Raw genomic sequence first — 16107 nt, forward strand, 5'->3', positions numbered from 1 at the left:
GCTCCACTATGTTCATAACAGCACTATTTATAATAGCCAGAAGCTGGAAAGGACCCAGATGTCCCTCAATGGAGGAATGGATACAGAAAATGTGGTATATTTACACAATGGAGTACTACTCAGCAAATAAAAACAATGAATTCATGAAATTTTAGGCACATGGTTAGAACTAGAAAATATCATCCTAAGTGAGGTAACCCAATCACAAAAGAACAAACATGGAATGCAGTCACTGATAAGTGGATATTAATTAGCCCAGAAGCTCTGAGTACTCAAGACACAATTAACATATCAAATGATTCCCAAAAAGAAGCAAGGAGAGGGCTCTGGTCCTTGAAAGGTTTGATCCAGCATTGTAGGGGTGTAACATGACAGGGAAATGGGAGGGGTGTGAATGGGGAATGGGTGGAGGGAAGAGGGATTAATGAATTTATGGGAGGGGAGAACCGGGAAAGGGGAAATCATTTGGAATGTAAACAAAGAATATAGAAAATAAAAAAAAAGTGAACCCCCCCCAAATGTGTATAATGTAAAGTAGTTTTGCTTATTCTTGTGCTGCACATGGGGTAGATTTTTAGAATTTTTTTAAAGACTTTAAGCCAAACCTTGTAATTTGTGTAAATGACAAGTGTAAAATCCTTCCATAAAATGCTTAAAAATATGTTTCAAATAAAACCAAGAAATGTATCATTAAAAAAGAAATAAAACTGGCTGACGCGCAAGATACAGCACCCAGTTGTCACAAGCCACCCAACAAGAGCACGCAAGCCAGCACGGGAAAAAGCAGGAAGCATGTGCTGAGGCTCAGCTTCAGGCGCTGCCGAAAGACCAGAGGGCAGAAACGAAAGAGTAGGCCAGACAAACAAAACAGCCTCAGAAAGGGTCTTTTCTCCAAATCCTATAGGTCTCAACAGACACAGACTCAGTGAAGCAGTATAGGGCAAAACCAGAACAGGGAAGTGGGAAGGGTTGGATGGGAAAACAGGGGGAGGGAAGCGGGCTGATGGGACTTTCGGGGAGTTGGGGTCTAGAAAAGGGGAAATCATTTGAAACGTAAATAAAAAATATAACGAATAAAAAAATAAAAAAATAAAAAAGAAAGAAAAGAAAAGAAAAGAAAGAAATACCTGACCTACATCCAGGATGGAAGTATTTGTGACTTGGGCATCTTTGAAACACTGGTAAAATATTTTATTTCTAATATTTTTATTTATTGACTTGTGACCCATGAACATTTGGTTCTTCCCTCCCACCCCCATATACCTCTCATGCTGTCTAAGTTGCCTGTGTCCCAGAGATAGGAAACTTTGAGGCTAAGAGGAATGAATGTGCCCAGGCAAGTTGTGGTTGGATTCCTAAATGAGGCTATCTTCTATTCTAGCTCATGTGTACCCTTGCCTCAAGATCAACCCATATCCTCCATTCAACTGAACTCAAGTCTAGTTGGGCAATGCTATGTTTTTTCTTCTTTTAAGACGGGGATACTAGTGTTCACCAGGAGGCACTATTCAACTTATAGACATGTAACAAACTCATTTCAAAAAGATTATTAAAAGCATTTTATTTTCTTTTAAATTCTGACTAGCAACAGCTGGCATCAACAATAAAGTTTGCCTTTGGAATCCCTATGTCCTGTCTAAACCAGTTGGTGTTCTATGGGGTCATTCAGCCAGTGTCATTGCAGTTCAATTCTTTGCTGAGAGAAAACAACTTTTCAGCTTCTCCAGGGATAAAGTAAGTAAATCTACACATTTATTTTTTCTACATGCATTTCAAGTTCCTATGGAAATCTCCCTTGGATTTCTCTGAGAGATATCAGTTGTTCATACAACATCAGTTGAGAACTCTACACTTGGAACAGGTATTGATTGATTGTTGCTTTATAAAAATTCTTGACAACTGGACAAAAATTATTAAATTAAATTTGTGTTCAAATCATGAACTTAAAGGTTTAATTATTTTTATTGGATATCGCAAGTGAAGAGCATTCAAAGTTCTCATTAATTCAACATGGAAAAAATCGATTTGGGAATAAGGAAATGTTGCTTAGGTAAAATAGTGAAAAGGCAGAGTTGATTAACTAGTATCAGTTTAATATTAAAAGACTCATTAAATTACACATTTGAGCTAATTGAAATATATCAAGTATATAGTGAATTTCAATTACATGTCTATGTGTCTGATGATCTTACTTGGACACTTCTGTCTGTATTTGGAGATATTAGGGATCTGACTTAGAGCCTTATACATGCTGATCATCACCCTACCACTGAGAAACACTCTTATCTTGATGGGGCAGTCTCAATACAGTGCGCAATGACTCAAGAGCCATGTAGTTTAGATTGAATTCTGAGCACACTAAGAAATCTAATAAGTAAACTTCAAGAAGTATGGGGCAAAACCAGAATGGGGAAGTGGGAAGGGGTGGGTGGGAGGACAGGGGGAGAGAAGGGGGCTTATGGGACTTTCGAGGAGTGGGGGGCTAGAAAAGGGGAAATCATTTGAAATGTAAATAAACAATATATCGAATAAAAAAAAACTTCTTAATATCCAAAAATTACCTTTTATGTACTATAAACTTTTCATATTACATAATTACAAACTTTAAAGGTTCAGTCAAATCTTTTATAGATTTTTGACAAGATGGAAGACTTAGAGATTAAGAAAACTTGTTGCTCTTGTGAAGGACTCACCTTATGTTTCTAGACTCCACCTGGTCGGGTTCAAAGCCACCACAGCATCAGTTTCTGATGGCTAATGCCCTATTCTGTCCTCCACAGGTACCAGGCATACAGGTGGCACTCATAATACATACAGCAAGCACACACACACACACACACATACACACACACACACACACACATGTGCATATATATATATATATATATATATATATATATATATATATATATATATATATATATGTATGAGAGATTTCAAGATACTTGGTTATGAAGAGAAAAATGGATAAGTGGATATATTTTTTGTTCTATATTAGAGGAATGTATTTGTGTAATAGTATAAACTCTAATACTAGAAATTAATATTCAACCCAATATCCTCAACCCAATTAATATCTTTTTTTAAATTTTTTTTTATTTTTTTTATTCGATATAATTTATCGGCTTACACCCTGCACTGCCTGTAGACAGGGTGCTGTTGTCCAGGCTGTTCAGATCCCAAAGCAGGCACCTGAAGGCTCCCGCTGGGGCCCGCAGGATTTATTGGAGCACACCGACTTCTCCCAGATGGCCGCCCGGAAGCCCCCACTAGCCTCTTGAGGGACCTGGAGATGTGGTGCGGCCACCCAGGCTGATCTGAAGCGGAGAGAGTTGACCTGAGGGCTTCTGCCTGAGGCCTTGCCCCAGATTGTGTCTGTGGACCAGATGGAACCCGTGTGCACCCCCAGGGAGCTCCGAAGGTGTATGCTGCTGTGACCTCCCCTGTGTTCTGCTCACTCCGCTGGGCAGCCGATTTCCCCAACCGTGCTGGTGCACACTAGGTTAGCCTTGTCGCCCAGGCCCTGAATCCAGGCAAAAGCCTGGGAGGCCAAGGTCCGAGCAAAGTTCCTCTAGGGCTATGACTGTTATTTGGGTCCGCCAGGTGACCTGGATGGCGGGCGTGCGCGTCCGCGCTCCCCGAAAGCACCGGGAGAGTCTGTTGTGCTAATAACCTCCTGGGCGGGTTGACACACAGATGGCCCACCAAGCCGCCCAGTTCTTGGGGTCAGTCCTGTGCCTTTTGGGGCCTAGACCCCCGTTTTGTTAGCCTCAGGCTACGCTTGTTAGCCGTCTCTGCCCTCCCGAGCACTCTGGGTCCTGTAGGCAAAATGGCGGCGCGTGCGCCGGCCAGGGCAAAAAAAAACTCCTGGCTGGGTTGGCGCCCCATGGCCACTCAAACAGCCCAGGGCCTGGGTGCAGGCCAACGCCCGTCAGGCTCAGACCCCTGCGGTGTTGGGCCTAGGATTATGTTTATGTACCTCAGTCTGTCCGATCTCTGGAGCCCGGAATCAAGATGGAGGTGAGTCTCTCCTGACTGGCGGGAAGCCGAGTTCTGAAGTGGCTCCGAATTAATATCTTAAAGTTAATTCTTATAACTTAATTTTCCTATTATCTATCATGGAAATCTCTTTTCTCCTTAAATGATACCAGTCACCTTCCAATTCTTGTTGATTCTATAACCAAACTCTGTTCATCTGTTTGCCTCTTCAACTCATTGTTTTAACTTTAAAATGCTCGGATTTGCTGGACACGGTAGCACACGCTTTAAATCCCAGCACTTGGGAGGCAGAGACAGGTGGAACTCTACTTCATTCAATACCAGTCTTGTATATGAAGTGAAGCCTAGGCAATCCAGGGATACACAATGAGACTCAATAAAACAAAACAAAACAAAGCAAAAATAAAAACAAAACTCACCTTTTCCCTTCAAAAATACTGAATCCTGAAAACCTTGCTTACTTAGTCCTCATAGCTGCATAAAAGCTTGATTCTACATACCTTTCATTCTGTTAATAAAAACAAACAATCAAACAAATAACCCAAAACAAAACAAAACAGAAAACTAGTCTGTGGGAAGACAAACAAATGAATGAATACACTTCAGCTCTTTTGGAGTTGCTCAGGTAGATGTGGGTGTGTGCTTCTATGTGCTTCAGTCTCCTATCTCTACCCTCTATTTAACTCTCAACTCTGATATTCTCGACCTGCCGCATAAAATCCTCCTCCAACTGGCCATCTTCTTTCACTTCTTTCTCTTCTCATTCACACTCAAGCTGCATCCAGTCTTAGTACTTATCATCAGACAGTTTCTTGACCCTGTAATGCTTGCTTTGTCCTGCAGTTTCTTGTCCTCTTTTACAATCTGACAGTAGGGTGTTTGCAGCCTTCAGATCTTTTAGAATTGCACATGTAGATGTTTGCATCTGTGTACTCTACTTGTCCTTCATTGGAACATACATTTGCCCTCATTAATTTGCTTTCTCTAAGATGTTAGTAGATTTTTAGCCTTGCAGTGTACACTTTGCAACTACATTTTCCTAGATTTAAGTGAAGACTATTGCTTTGGATACAGAGCAGCAAGAAAATTCACAATCAGACCTCTTAGGATGCCCTCCTTGATTTAGTCATCTTAGATTTTGAGGTCTCTGAACACTTTGTTCCAACTTCAATTATTGAAATTAACACAGTGTGTACTGTGCATCTATGTTTTAACTTTAACATTTTGACTAAAAGAAAGTGATTATTTATTAAATTTATTTTGATCTTTCCTAAAATCTAACACATATTAGTATTTTAATCACATGTTAGAAGATGATGTAGGTCAATGTAAGGGTTCTTGAAGTCAGGGACTGTACCTGATTCTTGGATGAATCAACATTGTATCTGATTCATACATATGCATGGTACTCAATAAATTATAGCTAAGTGAATAAATCTGAACAAGACAGAAATGAAACAAATACCAGATATTTCATCATTATAGAGCTCCATGTAAGGTTTTATAATCTTAAAAGTGAGTGCAAAACCATGTCTTATGAATCAGGATTGATCACATACAGAGGTGATCAATACTACAACTACCTGGCTTCTTTCCAAAGCAGATTTGTCCTTCAATTTTTACTCTGGTTACTAAAGTGTTACATCATTAAAAAGCTTGTCATGCTGTCACACACTGGGTGGAATGCACTTCACTTTGATAAATGTATGGCAATCCCACTCCTTATGTCTACAGCAAACAGCGGGGCTTTCTGATACTGGGCTGAGCCTTTGCTTTATTGCTGGAAATTTCTTTTGGATATTTTATAGGGTTGTAGTTAAACTAGAACTCCAGGGAAAATGAAACATCATCTTGTTTTATAAAGGGCCTTTGATAAGACTGTACTATCATCAATCAGTTGCTAAATTAGAGGAGTTTTGGATCAAAGAAAGTCAGTGTTAAATAACTTCTCTTAATGCAAGTTGCAACTTTAGTTCATATAGTAAGGCGATAGTCACTTTTCAAGGGATGGTAAAACAATTTATTCTTTTAAAACTTGATATCATAATGAACTATTATAATCAAATGAAACTTTATTTCAGACTCCTAAACTTTTGTCCTGTTGGAAGTTGGTTATCTTCTCATTTAAAGGAGGAATTACAAGGGCAGGAAAAGGGTTTTTCTACTGGAGAACAACATTCCACTCAAAAAGCTGGGTTCAATTCCTCTTTGCTATTTCCTGTTCTTTTGTAGGATACAAACCCTAATTTAGCCAGTAGGATTGTATTAATTTTTAACTTAATCCTTCAGGATAGTACTTATTATTTGTATATATGTGTATTGTATACAATAGAATTTTCTGCATTGCATTTTCCTAAACAAATCTTATAGAGAACATTTTATAAAAAATGTATATGTATTGTGAATATATGTGGTTCTCTGGTTCTTGGTTACCCAAGAAATATCGGGTAAGGGTTTCATCTAATAGAGTGGGCTTTAAGCCAAACCAGATATCTGTTTGTTACTCCCACAAAGTTTGTACCAGCAATGAACTAGCATATTTTGCAGGCAGGACAGATGGTAGATCAAAGGTTTTGTGGCTGGTTTGGTGATTACAATCTTCTTTTGGTAGCCTGAAGAGAACCTTTCCATGTCATAAAAACTAGAACACGGGGTGAATTTCCTATATAGGCAGTATCTTGATATCTCTATGTTCAATGAGTTTTGTGGGTATGGTCTTCAGTGATGGGGTCTTGTTATCAGTTTGTGGAGAGCAACCTATTGTCTTTTCAAAAGCCTGCGTTATTTTATGATTTCTATCAGATCCCAATCGCCAACAACTCAAATGAATGCAACCTAATACTGATACTGGAAGCTTAGTTTGGTAACAAGAGATGGCCAGATGGGGTTCTGTCTCCCTCCTTATTTAAAGATTGCATTAGGATAACCTTCATATTGTAAAAAGTTTCTACTACTCCCGGTTTCCACACTGCCTCTCAAGTGCTCTTCAGTTGTAGCTGCCTTTCCTATCTTTCTCTTCCTCAATCCCTTCTTTCCTTTCCTCTCTCACCTGATCATTCCATTCTTGTCTCTTCTCTCTCAACCCTAGGCTCCAGTCCACACATAAAATCTCTTCTATTTACCTGTCTCAGAGAGATCCATATGTTCCCTCATAGTCTCTTCATGTATGCCCACCCCCCTCTCTCTCTGGTCTACAGATTGTAGCTTAGTTATTTATTTAATAGGAAATATGTAGATATGAGTAGATACACACAACATTTCTCTCCCTGGGTCTTGTACCTTACGCCAGATGATTCTTTTCTAGTTTCATTCATTTGCCTACAAATTTCATGGTGACCTTATTTTTTCTTTGAAAGAGTTGACAGCATTGGGTAAATATAAATATACTACATTTCTTAATCCATTTTTTGGAGGGACATCTAGCTTGTTTCTAGTTCTGGCTATTATGAATAAAGCATAAATGAACATGATAGAGCAAGTATCCTTGTAGTAGTAGGATGAAGCATCTTTTGGGTATAGCTCTTTTGCCCAAGAATAGTATCGCTGGATTTTGAGGTAGGTTGATTTCTATATGCCTGATGAACTGCCACACTGATGTTCATAGTTGTTGTATAGGTTTGTACTTAAACTAACAATGGAGGAATGTTCCTCTTTGCTCCATATCCTTGCCAACATGAGCTTTTACTTATATAATGGATCTTAGCCATTTTGACAGGCAAAGCAAAAAAATTCAACCATAGTTTTTATTTGAATTTCCCTGATGACTAAGGATATTGAACATTTGAAAAAGTGTTTCTCCAATGAATTCATGAAATTCTTAGGCAAGTGGATGGAGCTGGAGAAAATCATACTAAGTGAAGTAACCCAGTCTCAAAAGATCAATCATGGTATGCACTCACTAATATGTGAATATTAACCTAGAAAACTGGAATACCCAAAACATAATCCACACATCAAATGAGGTACAAGAAGAATGGAGGAGTGGCCCCTTGTTCTGGAGAGACTCAGTGTAGTAGTATAGGGCAAAACCAGAACAGGGAATTGGGAAGGGGTGGGTGGGAGAACAGGGGGAAGGAAGGAGGCTTATGGGACTTTCGGGGAGTGGAGGTCTAGAAAAGAGGAAATCATTTGAAATTTAAATAAAAATATATTGAATAAAAAAGAAATAAAAAAGAAAAAAGAAAATAAAAAAGAAAGAAAAAGTGTTTCTCAGTCATGTTAATATTTTATATTCAGAATTTTCCTGTTTTATTTTAAAATAATCATTTTAATTGAAAAAAATATTTTTCTCTCATACAATGCTTCGTGACTACAGTTTCCCCTTCCTCTACTCCATCAAGCTCCCTACAACCTCCACTCTCCCACAGATGCACTTTCTTCAGAAAAAAATTAGACCTTCAAGAGACATAACCAAACAGGACAAAACAACATACAATAAGCAGGGTAAAAGTCCTCATGTTGAGTATGGACAAAGCAACCCAATAGGAAGCAAAGAATCCCCACCCCAGTACATCAAGTTGCTGCAGGGCTAGGTACAGCCTCTCCCACTGGAGCCAGACAAAGCAGCCCTATTGGGGAACGGATTTTTCATACAGGCAATAGCTTTAGGGATCGCCTCTGCTTCAGTTGTTGGAGGATCCACATGGAAATTGATCTGCACATCTTTCACATATGTGCCAGGGCCTCAGTCTAGCCCATGTATGTTCTTTGGTTGTTGGCTCTGTCTCTGAGAGCTCCCAAGGGTGCAAGTCAGTTGACTTTGTTGGTCTTACTTTGTTGTTACTTTGCTGGAGTTCCTATCTCATTCAGGGCCTTCACTCCTTCCCCCAACTCTTCTATAAGAGTTTCTGATCTTCATCCAATATTTGGCTATGGGTATCTTCATCTGTTTCAGTTAGCTGCTGGATGGAGACTCTTGGAGGACATTTATGCTATGATTCTGTCTATAAGCATATCAGAGTATCACTTATAGTGTCAGGGATTGGTCCTTGCCCATGGGATGGGTGTCAAGTTGGGCCAGTTATCAGCTGGCTATTCCCTCAGTTTCTGTTCCATCTTTGCCCTACCATTTTTTTAGTTTTAGACAAGACAACATTTTATAATTCAGTGAACTACAGGTTTTTAAAGTATGTCCTTATGACTTTCTGGGTTTCTTTGGCATTTCTTATTATGTCCCTCTTCTCATTTCTGATTTTGGCAATTTGGATATTTTCTCTATTTACCTTATTTAACATGTATATGAATTCATTTATCTTGTTTTTCTCAAAGACCCAATTTTTTGTTTCAGTGTTCTCTTTATTTATATTTTATTGATTTCAGCCCTAAGTTTGATTATTTCTTTCCATCTACTCCTTTTTGGAGTAATATTTTTGTTTTTGTTTTAGAGATTTCAAGTGGACTGTCAACTTTGTAGTATGAGGTTTCTCTATTTCTCAGCGTAGGCACTTAGTGCTATGAACTTGCTCCTCAGAACTACTTCATTCTATTTCATAAGGTTGCGTATATATTCATTTTCATTAATTTATATTGAACGTCTTTAATTTCTTTATTTGTGTTTGATCCATTTTTTTCTTGCAGTGGCGAATTGTTCAATATACATAAGATTGTAAACATTTTGCTGTTTTTGATATCCAACTTTAATTTGTGGTGGTCTGATAGGCTACAGAGAGTGTCTTATTAAGGGTTTCTGTTGCTGAAATGAGACACAGTTAACAAATTGCAAGTAGGGGAGGAAATTGATTATTCTGCTTATAATTCTACGTTGCTGTTCATCACCAAAGAAAGTCATGACAGGAACTCAAACAGGGTAGGATCCTGGAGGCAGGAGCTGATGCAGAAACTGTGGACTAGTTGCTAATTGTCTTGTTTTACATGGCTTGATCAAACTACTTTCTTGTAGGACCAAGGACTACCAGCCTAGGGATAGTACCATTCCGAATAGGCTGGGCCCTTCCCTACTGATTGTTAATGGATGAATGCCTTACTGTTGGATTTCCTGGAGGTATTTCTTTAACTAAGGCCTCTTTCTGAGGCCACTAGTGTGTATCAATTTGATACACAAAACCAGCCAGTACAGGGGGTTATTTCAATTGTCTTGTATCTGCTGAAACATGCTTTGTATCTGAGTATGTGGCTAATTTTGGAGAAAGTTCCACAGGAAAAATTCCATGCTGATAAAAATGTATATTCTTTTGTATTTGTGCAAAATGTTCTATAAATATCTTTTAGTTCCATTTATTTCATAATAAAGGTTAACTCTAACATTCTTCTCTGAAGTTTTTGTCTAGATGGCCTGTCTATTGGTTAGAGTAAAGTATTGAAATCTCCATTATCGTTGTATGTATCAATGTATGAATTAAGATGTAAAAGTTTCTTTAACAAATGTGAGCACTCTTGTGTTTGGGGCATATATATTAAGAATTAAAATGACTTCTAGGTGAATTTTTCATTTGATGAATATGCATTGTCCTTCCCTATCTCCTCCGATTAGTTCTGCTTTGAAGTCTATTTTGTTAGATATTAAAGTGGCTACACTAGTTTTTTTCTTAGATTCATTTGTTTGGAATGCCTTTTTCCAACATTTTACCCTGCCGTAATGTCTATAGTTATGTTGAATGTAGCAAATGATGGATTTGAGTTTAGCATCCATTCTGTGTCTTTTTATTAGGTAATTGGGACTACTAATTCTCAGAGCTATCAAAGACCAATGATTGTTAATTTCTGTCATTTTATAGTGATGATATTGGTTGTTGTTGGTTGTGGTGGGGTGCGTGTGTATTTGAGAGTGAAATTTCTTCCTCTGATTTTGTAGGTCTGGTATTATTTATTCCCAGTGTTTTCATGGCTGTAATTAACCTCCTTTTGTTGGAATTTCCCTTCTAGTATTCTTTGTAAGTTTGGATTTAAAGATAAATATTGCTTAAATTTGACTTTACCATGGAGTATCTTATTTTTTCCATCTACGGTGATTGAAAATTTTGCTGTATTTAGTATTCCAGGCTGGCATCGGTGGTCTCTTAGAGCCTACAGCACATCTATCTAGGCTCTCTGTCTTTTAGAGTCTCCAATGAGAAGTCAGATGTATAATTTTAATAGTTCTGTCTTTGTGTGTTACTTGGTCTTTTACTGTGCAGCTTTTCATATTTTTTTGTTGATGTTGTTCTGTATGTTTAGTGTTTTGATTCTTATGCATTTAAGAGTCTTTCTTTTTTGGTCCAATCTATTTGATATTCTATATGCCTCTTGTGTGTAAAAACTCTGCTAATTAAGGGCCAAGTCATCCACTGACCTGATAGCCTTCTGAGCTGGTGCATAATGGAGGAATCCCTTCCTTGGCAGGATTTCCCTTATCTGAGGTTGCTTTGGGAGTTCAACCCTCCCCTACTTCTCTACCTGTAGAATGTCATGGAGTCTTGATTAAGATTGCAAACTCAACTTCCTTTCTCCTGAAAAGAAGCCATTTAGCTGGCACCTGAGATTCCTGGTATGTTCCCTCGTGCTAATGAGATATTTTGAACCCTAAGCCTTCAGTCAGTTACCTTGGCCCATCCTGAATGTTTCTATCACTCTTATCCCTTCAAACTATTAAGCCTTAAATCAACCCAAGTAAAGTTGATCTGGAACCCTGCAGCTGGTCACTGTGTATCTTCTTCACCATACATACTCACACCCTAAATATATGAAAAAATATACCCTGTATTTATTTATTCATTTTTGTTATATTTCTATAATTACATATTTTTTGTATTTCTTATTCAGCCTTCTTGAGTTTTTCAAGAAGACTTCTGAGCACACTCTTGTTTTCTACTAGTGAGAGACTATACAATGAGAATTAGAGTTAGAAATCAGAGGCTTATATTGGATATTAGCCCTTTATCATATGTAGGACTGGTAAAGGTCTTTCCCCAATATGTTGTTTGCTGTTTTATCTTATTGACAGTGTCCTTTGCTTTACAGAAGCTTTGCAATTTTATGAGGTCCCATTTGTTTGTTGGCCATAACTCTGTAACCATCAATCATGTAGGGCAATGCCTGCTCCAAGCTCCTGGTATTCTGGCTGAACTCCACCCCCAAAAGTTACCTGGCTTAAGTGAGGTAACCCAATCACAAAAGAACACACATGGAATGCAGTCACTGATAAGTGGATATTAGCCCAGAAGCTCTGAATACCCAAGACACAATTAACATATCAAACAATTCCCAAGAAGAAGGAAGGAGAGGGCCCTGGTCCTGGAAAGGCTTGATGCAGCAATGTAGGGGATTGCCAGGACAGAGAAGTGGGAAGGGGTTGATCAGGGAATGGGCAAAGGGTTTATGGGACTTATGGGGAGGGAGGAAACTGGGAAAGGGTAAATCATTTGGAATGTAAACAAAGAATGTAAAAAATAAAAATAAGAAAAATTAAAAAAGGAGATGGATGGCTTTTTCTCCTTCTCTTGCCCTCCCTTCCCTCCCCTCCCCTCCCCTCCCCTCCCTTCCCTTCCTTTTCCTTCCCTTCCCTTCCTTTCCCTTCCCTTCCTTTCCCTTCCCTTCCCTTCCCTTCCCTTCCCTTCCCTTTTTTTTCTTCCTCAGTCTCTTGGGCTTTCTTTTCCTATTTCCTGACCTGCTCTCTCCATGTGGTTCTGGCCAACTTCTACTTCTCTACCTTTTTTCTTTGCCTCTACCTTTCTACAACAAAACTTTAATATCATGGGCTGTCTCTCCTTTCACCTAAACCCGCCATGTGGGAACAATGGAACAGAGGCCCACATTTGTCTATTCTTGATCTTAGAGCATAAGCCATTGGTGTTCTGTTCAGGAAATTTTCCCCTGTGTCCATGTGTTTGAGGATTTTCCCTACTTTCTCTCCTATTAGATCCAGTGCATCTAGTTTTATGTGGAGATTCTTAATCACTTGTACTTGAGCTTTGCACAGGAGAAAAGAATAGATCAATTTGCATTCTTCTGCATGCTGACCACCAGCTGAAAAAGCAGCATTTGTTGAAAAGGCTATCTTTTTCCCTTTGGATGGCTTTAGCTCCTTTGTCAAAGATCAAGTGACCATAGGTGTGTGGGTTCATTTCTGGGTCTTCAATTCTATTCCATTGATCTACCTGCCTGTCACTGTACCAATACCATGCAGTTTTAATCACTATATACAAATAACTCAACAAGTTAGACACAAGTGAACCAAACTAACCCTATTAATGGATGGGGAACAGAGCTAAACAGAGAATTCTCAACTGAGGAAACTTGAATGGCCAAGAAACACCTGAAGAAATGTTCAACATCCCTAGTTATCAGGGGAATGCAAATCAAAACAACCCTGATATTCCACCTCACAGCAGTCAGAATGACTATGTTTAAAAACTGAACACAAGTCCCCAGTGGATGAGCTAGAGAAAGAACTGAAGGAGCTGAAGGAGCTTGCAGCTCCACAGGAGGAATAACAATATGAACCAACCAGTACCCTCAGAGCTCCCAGGGACCAAACCACCAACCAAAGAATACACATGGGGGGACCCATGGCTCCAGTTACATATGTAGCAGAGAATGGCTTTGTTGGACATGAAAGGGAGGAGAGGCCCTTGGTCCTGAGAAGGCTAGATGCCCCAGTATAGGGAAATACCAGGACAAGGAATCCAGAGTGGGTGGGTTGGTGAGCAGGGTGAAGGGGGATGGGATAGGGGTTTTCAGAGGGGGATACCAGGAAAGGAGATAACATTTGAAATGTAAATAAAAGAAAATCCAACAAAAGAAAAAAAAAGAAATCAGAGGCTTATAGTTTTGTGCTGTATTTTATTTCTCTTTAAACTAATTTTAAAAGTTACTAGAGAACAAGGGTAATAGTTATGGTAGCATTTAAAGATGAATGTCAGAGATTAGGCCTTAGTTCGAGAATAATGCTTTTATTCCTGAGGGAGAGGTAGTGGTAAAATGATGCTTTTAAAATTAAAACATCTTTTATACTTTCATGCACAAATTTTCTTTGACCCCAACCCCTCTCACCCATTATCCTCTTCTATTCACACCAAATCTCTTCTTCATCTTAACCTATCCTCTGACTTTCAGTGTGTGTGTGTGTGTGTGTGTGTGTCCCGTTGCATTCATTATGGTTGTCTGAATGAGTATGAGAGGGGATATTTGCTTGAGTGGAGACAGTAAACCAGTACCTACACAATTAAGGAATGTGACATCCTCTCTCCCTGCAACCTTTAACTGCTCTTCTGAGAGGAGAAACAATTGTTACCTGACTTAAGGCTAAAATTTGAAGGTGATGTATTCCTTATAAAGACTCAGGGAGACAATATCCTATCCAACAAAATGCTCTTTAAGTGTTTATTGATTATGATTTTATAGATTACTGGAAGACTTAATTATAAATGGAACTGTTATATAATGTTATGTCGAGGGCAGCCAGAACCTTCAGTTCCTGTCGTATTTTTATGCCTAAGCCATGTATTTTGGAGCTGACTTCAGAGAGCCAGGCTTCAAAGCCCTGCTGGAAAGCCACATCCTCATACATCCTCTGTCTTTTTCTGTTTCTTAAATATTGTAAAGAATAGGAAGCATCCCCATATATGATAATTTCAGTCAGCTTTTTCTCCCTCCTTCACTTTCTGCCATTATTAGAGAATTATCACTCTTTTGTATCATGTATCTTGAATTGAATCTGATCTGATGCTGACTCAGCTTTCAAAAGTGCATTGAAAACAGTCTCTGTTCATCCACACATTTATTCATGTGCTTCCTTATACATGTAGTTACTTATTTATAAAAGTAGCATTTGTAGTAAAAAGAAAATATTTGTTTATTGTAGTTTTATTGGTGTCTGTATGAATTATAGTGATTCTGCCCACCTCTGGCAGGGATCAGGTTTCTGTAGGAAAGCCCGACTGCAAACAAAGTGCTAGCCTACATCTTAATCCAATCCTCCTCACTATAAACTTTCAAGTGTTGTGATTTGGGAGTATTTAGATAACAGGATGAGCAATTTCACTACATTCTCCACACAACTGACATAATTTAAGTCTGCAATAGTGCTTCAACAGAAAGGTAAATAAATGGATGTATACATACACCTATGTTGGATTAGACTAGGATCCAAGTATCTGTGGTCTCAATGGACTGGCGTCTATTTCTAACACATATAAATGCTATGGAATCTATAATCCTGCCTTATTAAAAAGTTGACTATTGACATAAAAGGAGATGAGGAAAGTATGTCTTCAGGCGAAAAGCTAAATTTTGCTTTAACAAAAATCAAAAGAGTGGGTTTTTATTTCTAATAATATAAAGGTGAAGATGAAATGAGAGCCCCAAGCAGACCCTGATTAAGCATAAGTTCAGCAACCTGACTAAAGTGAATTTTTATAGCCATTATAAGTTGTTAGGCATCAGAATGGACATTGACATAGCACACGTGCATAAGAATTTATAAAATTTACTTAATTTACTGAACAAATTATTCAATGGAAATTTTAGGAATTTATTTATTATGCTTAAAATGGAAAACATAATGATAATAAAATTACTATAAATATATTCATATATTTCTGAATGAGGTGATATACATCTCTAATTCTAGCACTTATGGGACAAAAGCAGGAAAGATCAGAGATTTCAGATCATCTTCAGATACATATCCAGTTTAAGGCAAACATGGACTACATGAGACTCTCTCTCTCAAATGGAATAAAATAACAAATATATACTGTGTATGTGTAGGTACATGTTCAGGTATATGTGTAAATGTGTATACAGTTGTGTGTGCATGTATGTGCATGTTTATATAGAAGCTGAAGGTTGATATCAGATGTATTCCATAACTGCCCACCTGATTTATTTTGAGAACGTGTCTACTGAATTGAAAGGATACCAGTTGCTTAGTTTGGTTGGCCAGCTAGATTATGGAATCCTCCTGTCTCCAGTTCTCCAGCATTAGGTGTGCCATCACAACTTCTATGCCTATGCTATTGCATGGGTGTTAGGCATTCAAATGCAAATTGCTATTCATGTACTATGTTTTAGCTTTCTATTGCTGTGATAAACACTATGGTGTTTTGGGTAGGAGGGAGTTTACTTCGCTTACATTTCTACTCTACTTGAAGGAACTCGGTGAAGGAATTT

The 16107-nt window shown here is 38.4% G+C and overlaps 1 protein-coding gene across 1 annotated transcript in view; it reads left to right on the top strand.

Annotated features, from left to right (window-relative positions):
• The window catches only part of Wdr49 (WD repeat domain 49), a 162167-nt gene that overhangs the window by 13883 nt on the left and 132177 nt on the right, over positions 1-16107 (top strand). The window contains exon 2 of the mRNA XM_052180351.1: positions 1586-1734. Within this exon, the coding sequence (XP_052036311.1) occupies positions 1586-1734 (149 nt within the window). The remainder of the gene's footprint in view (positions 1-1585; positions 1735-16107) is intronic.

Source organism: Apodemus sylvaticus, chromosome 4 (genome assembly GCF_947179515.1).
Source record: "Apodemus sylvaticus chromosome 4, mApoSyl1.1, whole genome shotgun sequence".
Taxonomy (NCBI): domain Eukaryota; kingdom Metazoa; phylum Chordata; class Mammalia; order Rodentia; family Muridae; genus Apodemus; species Apodemus sylvaticus.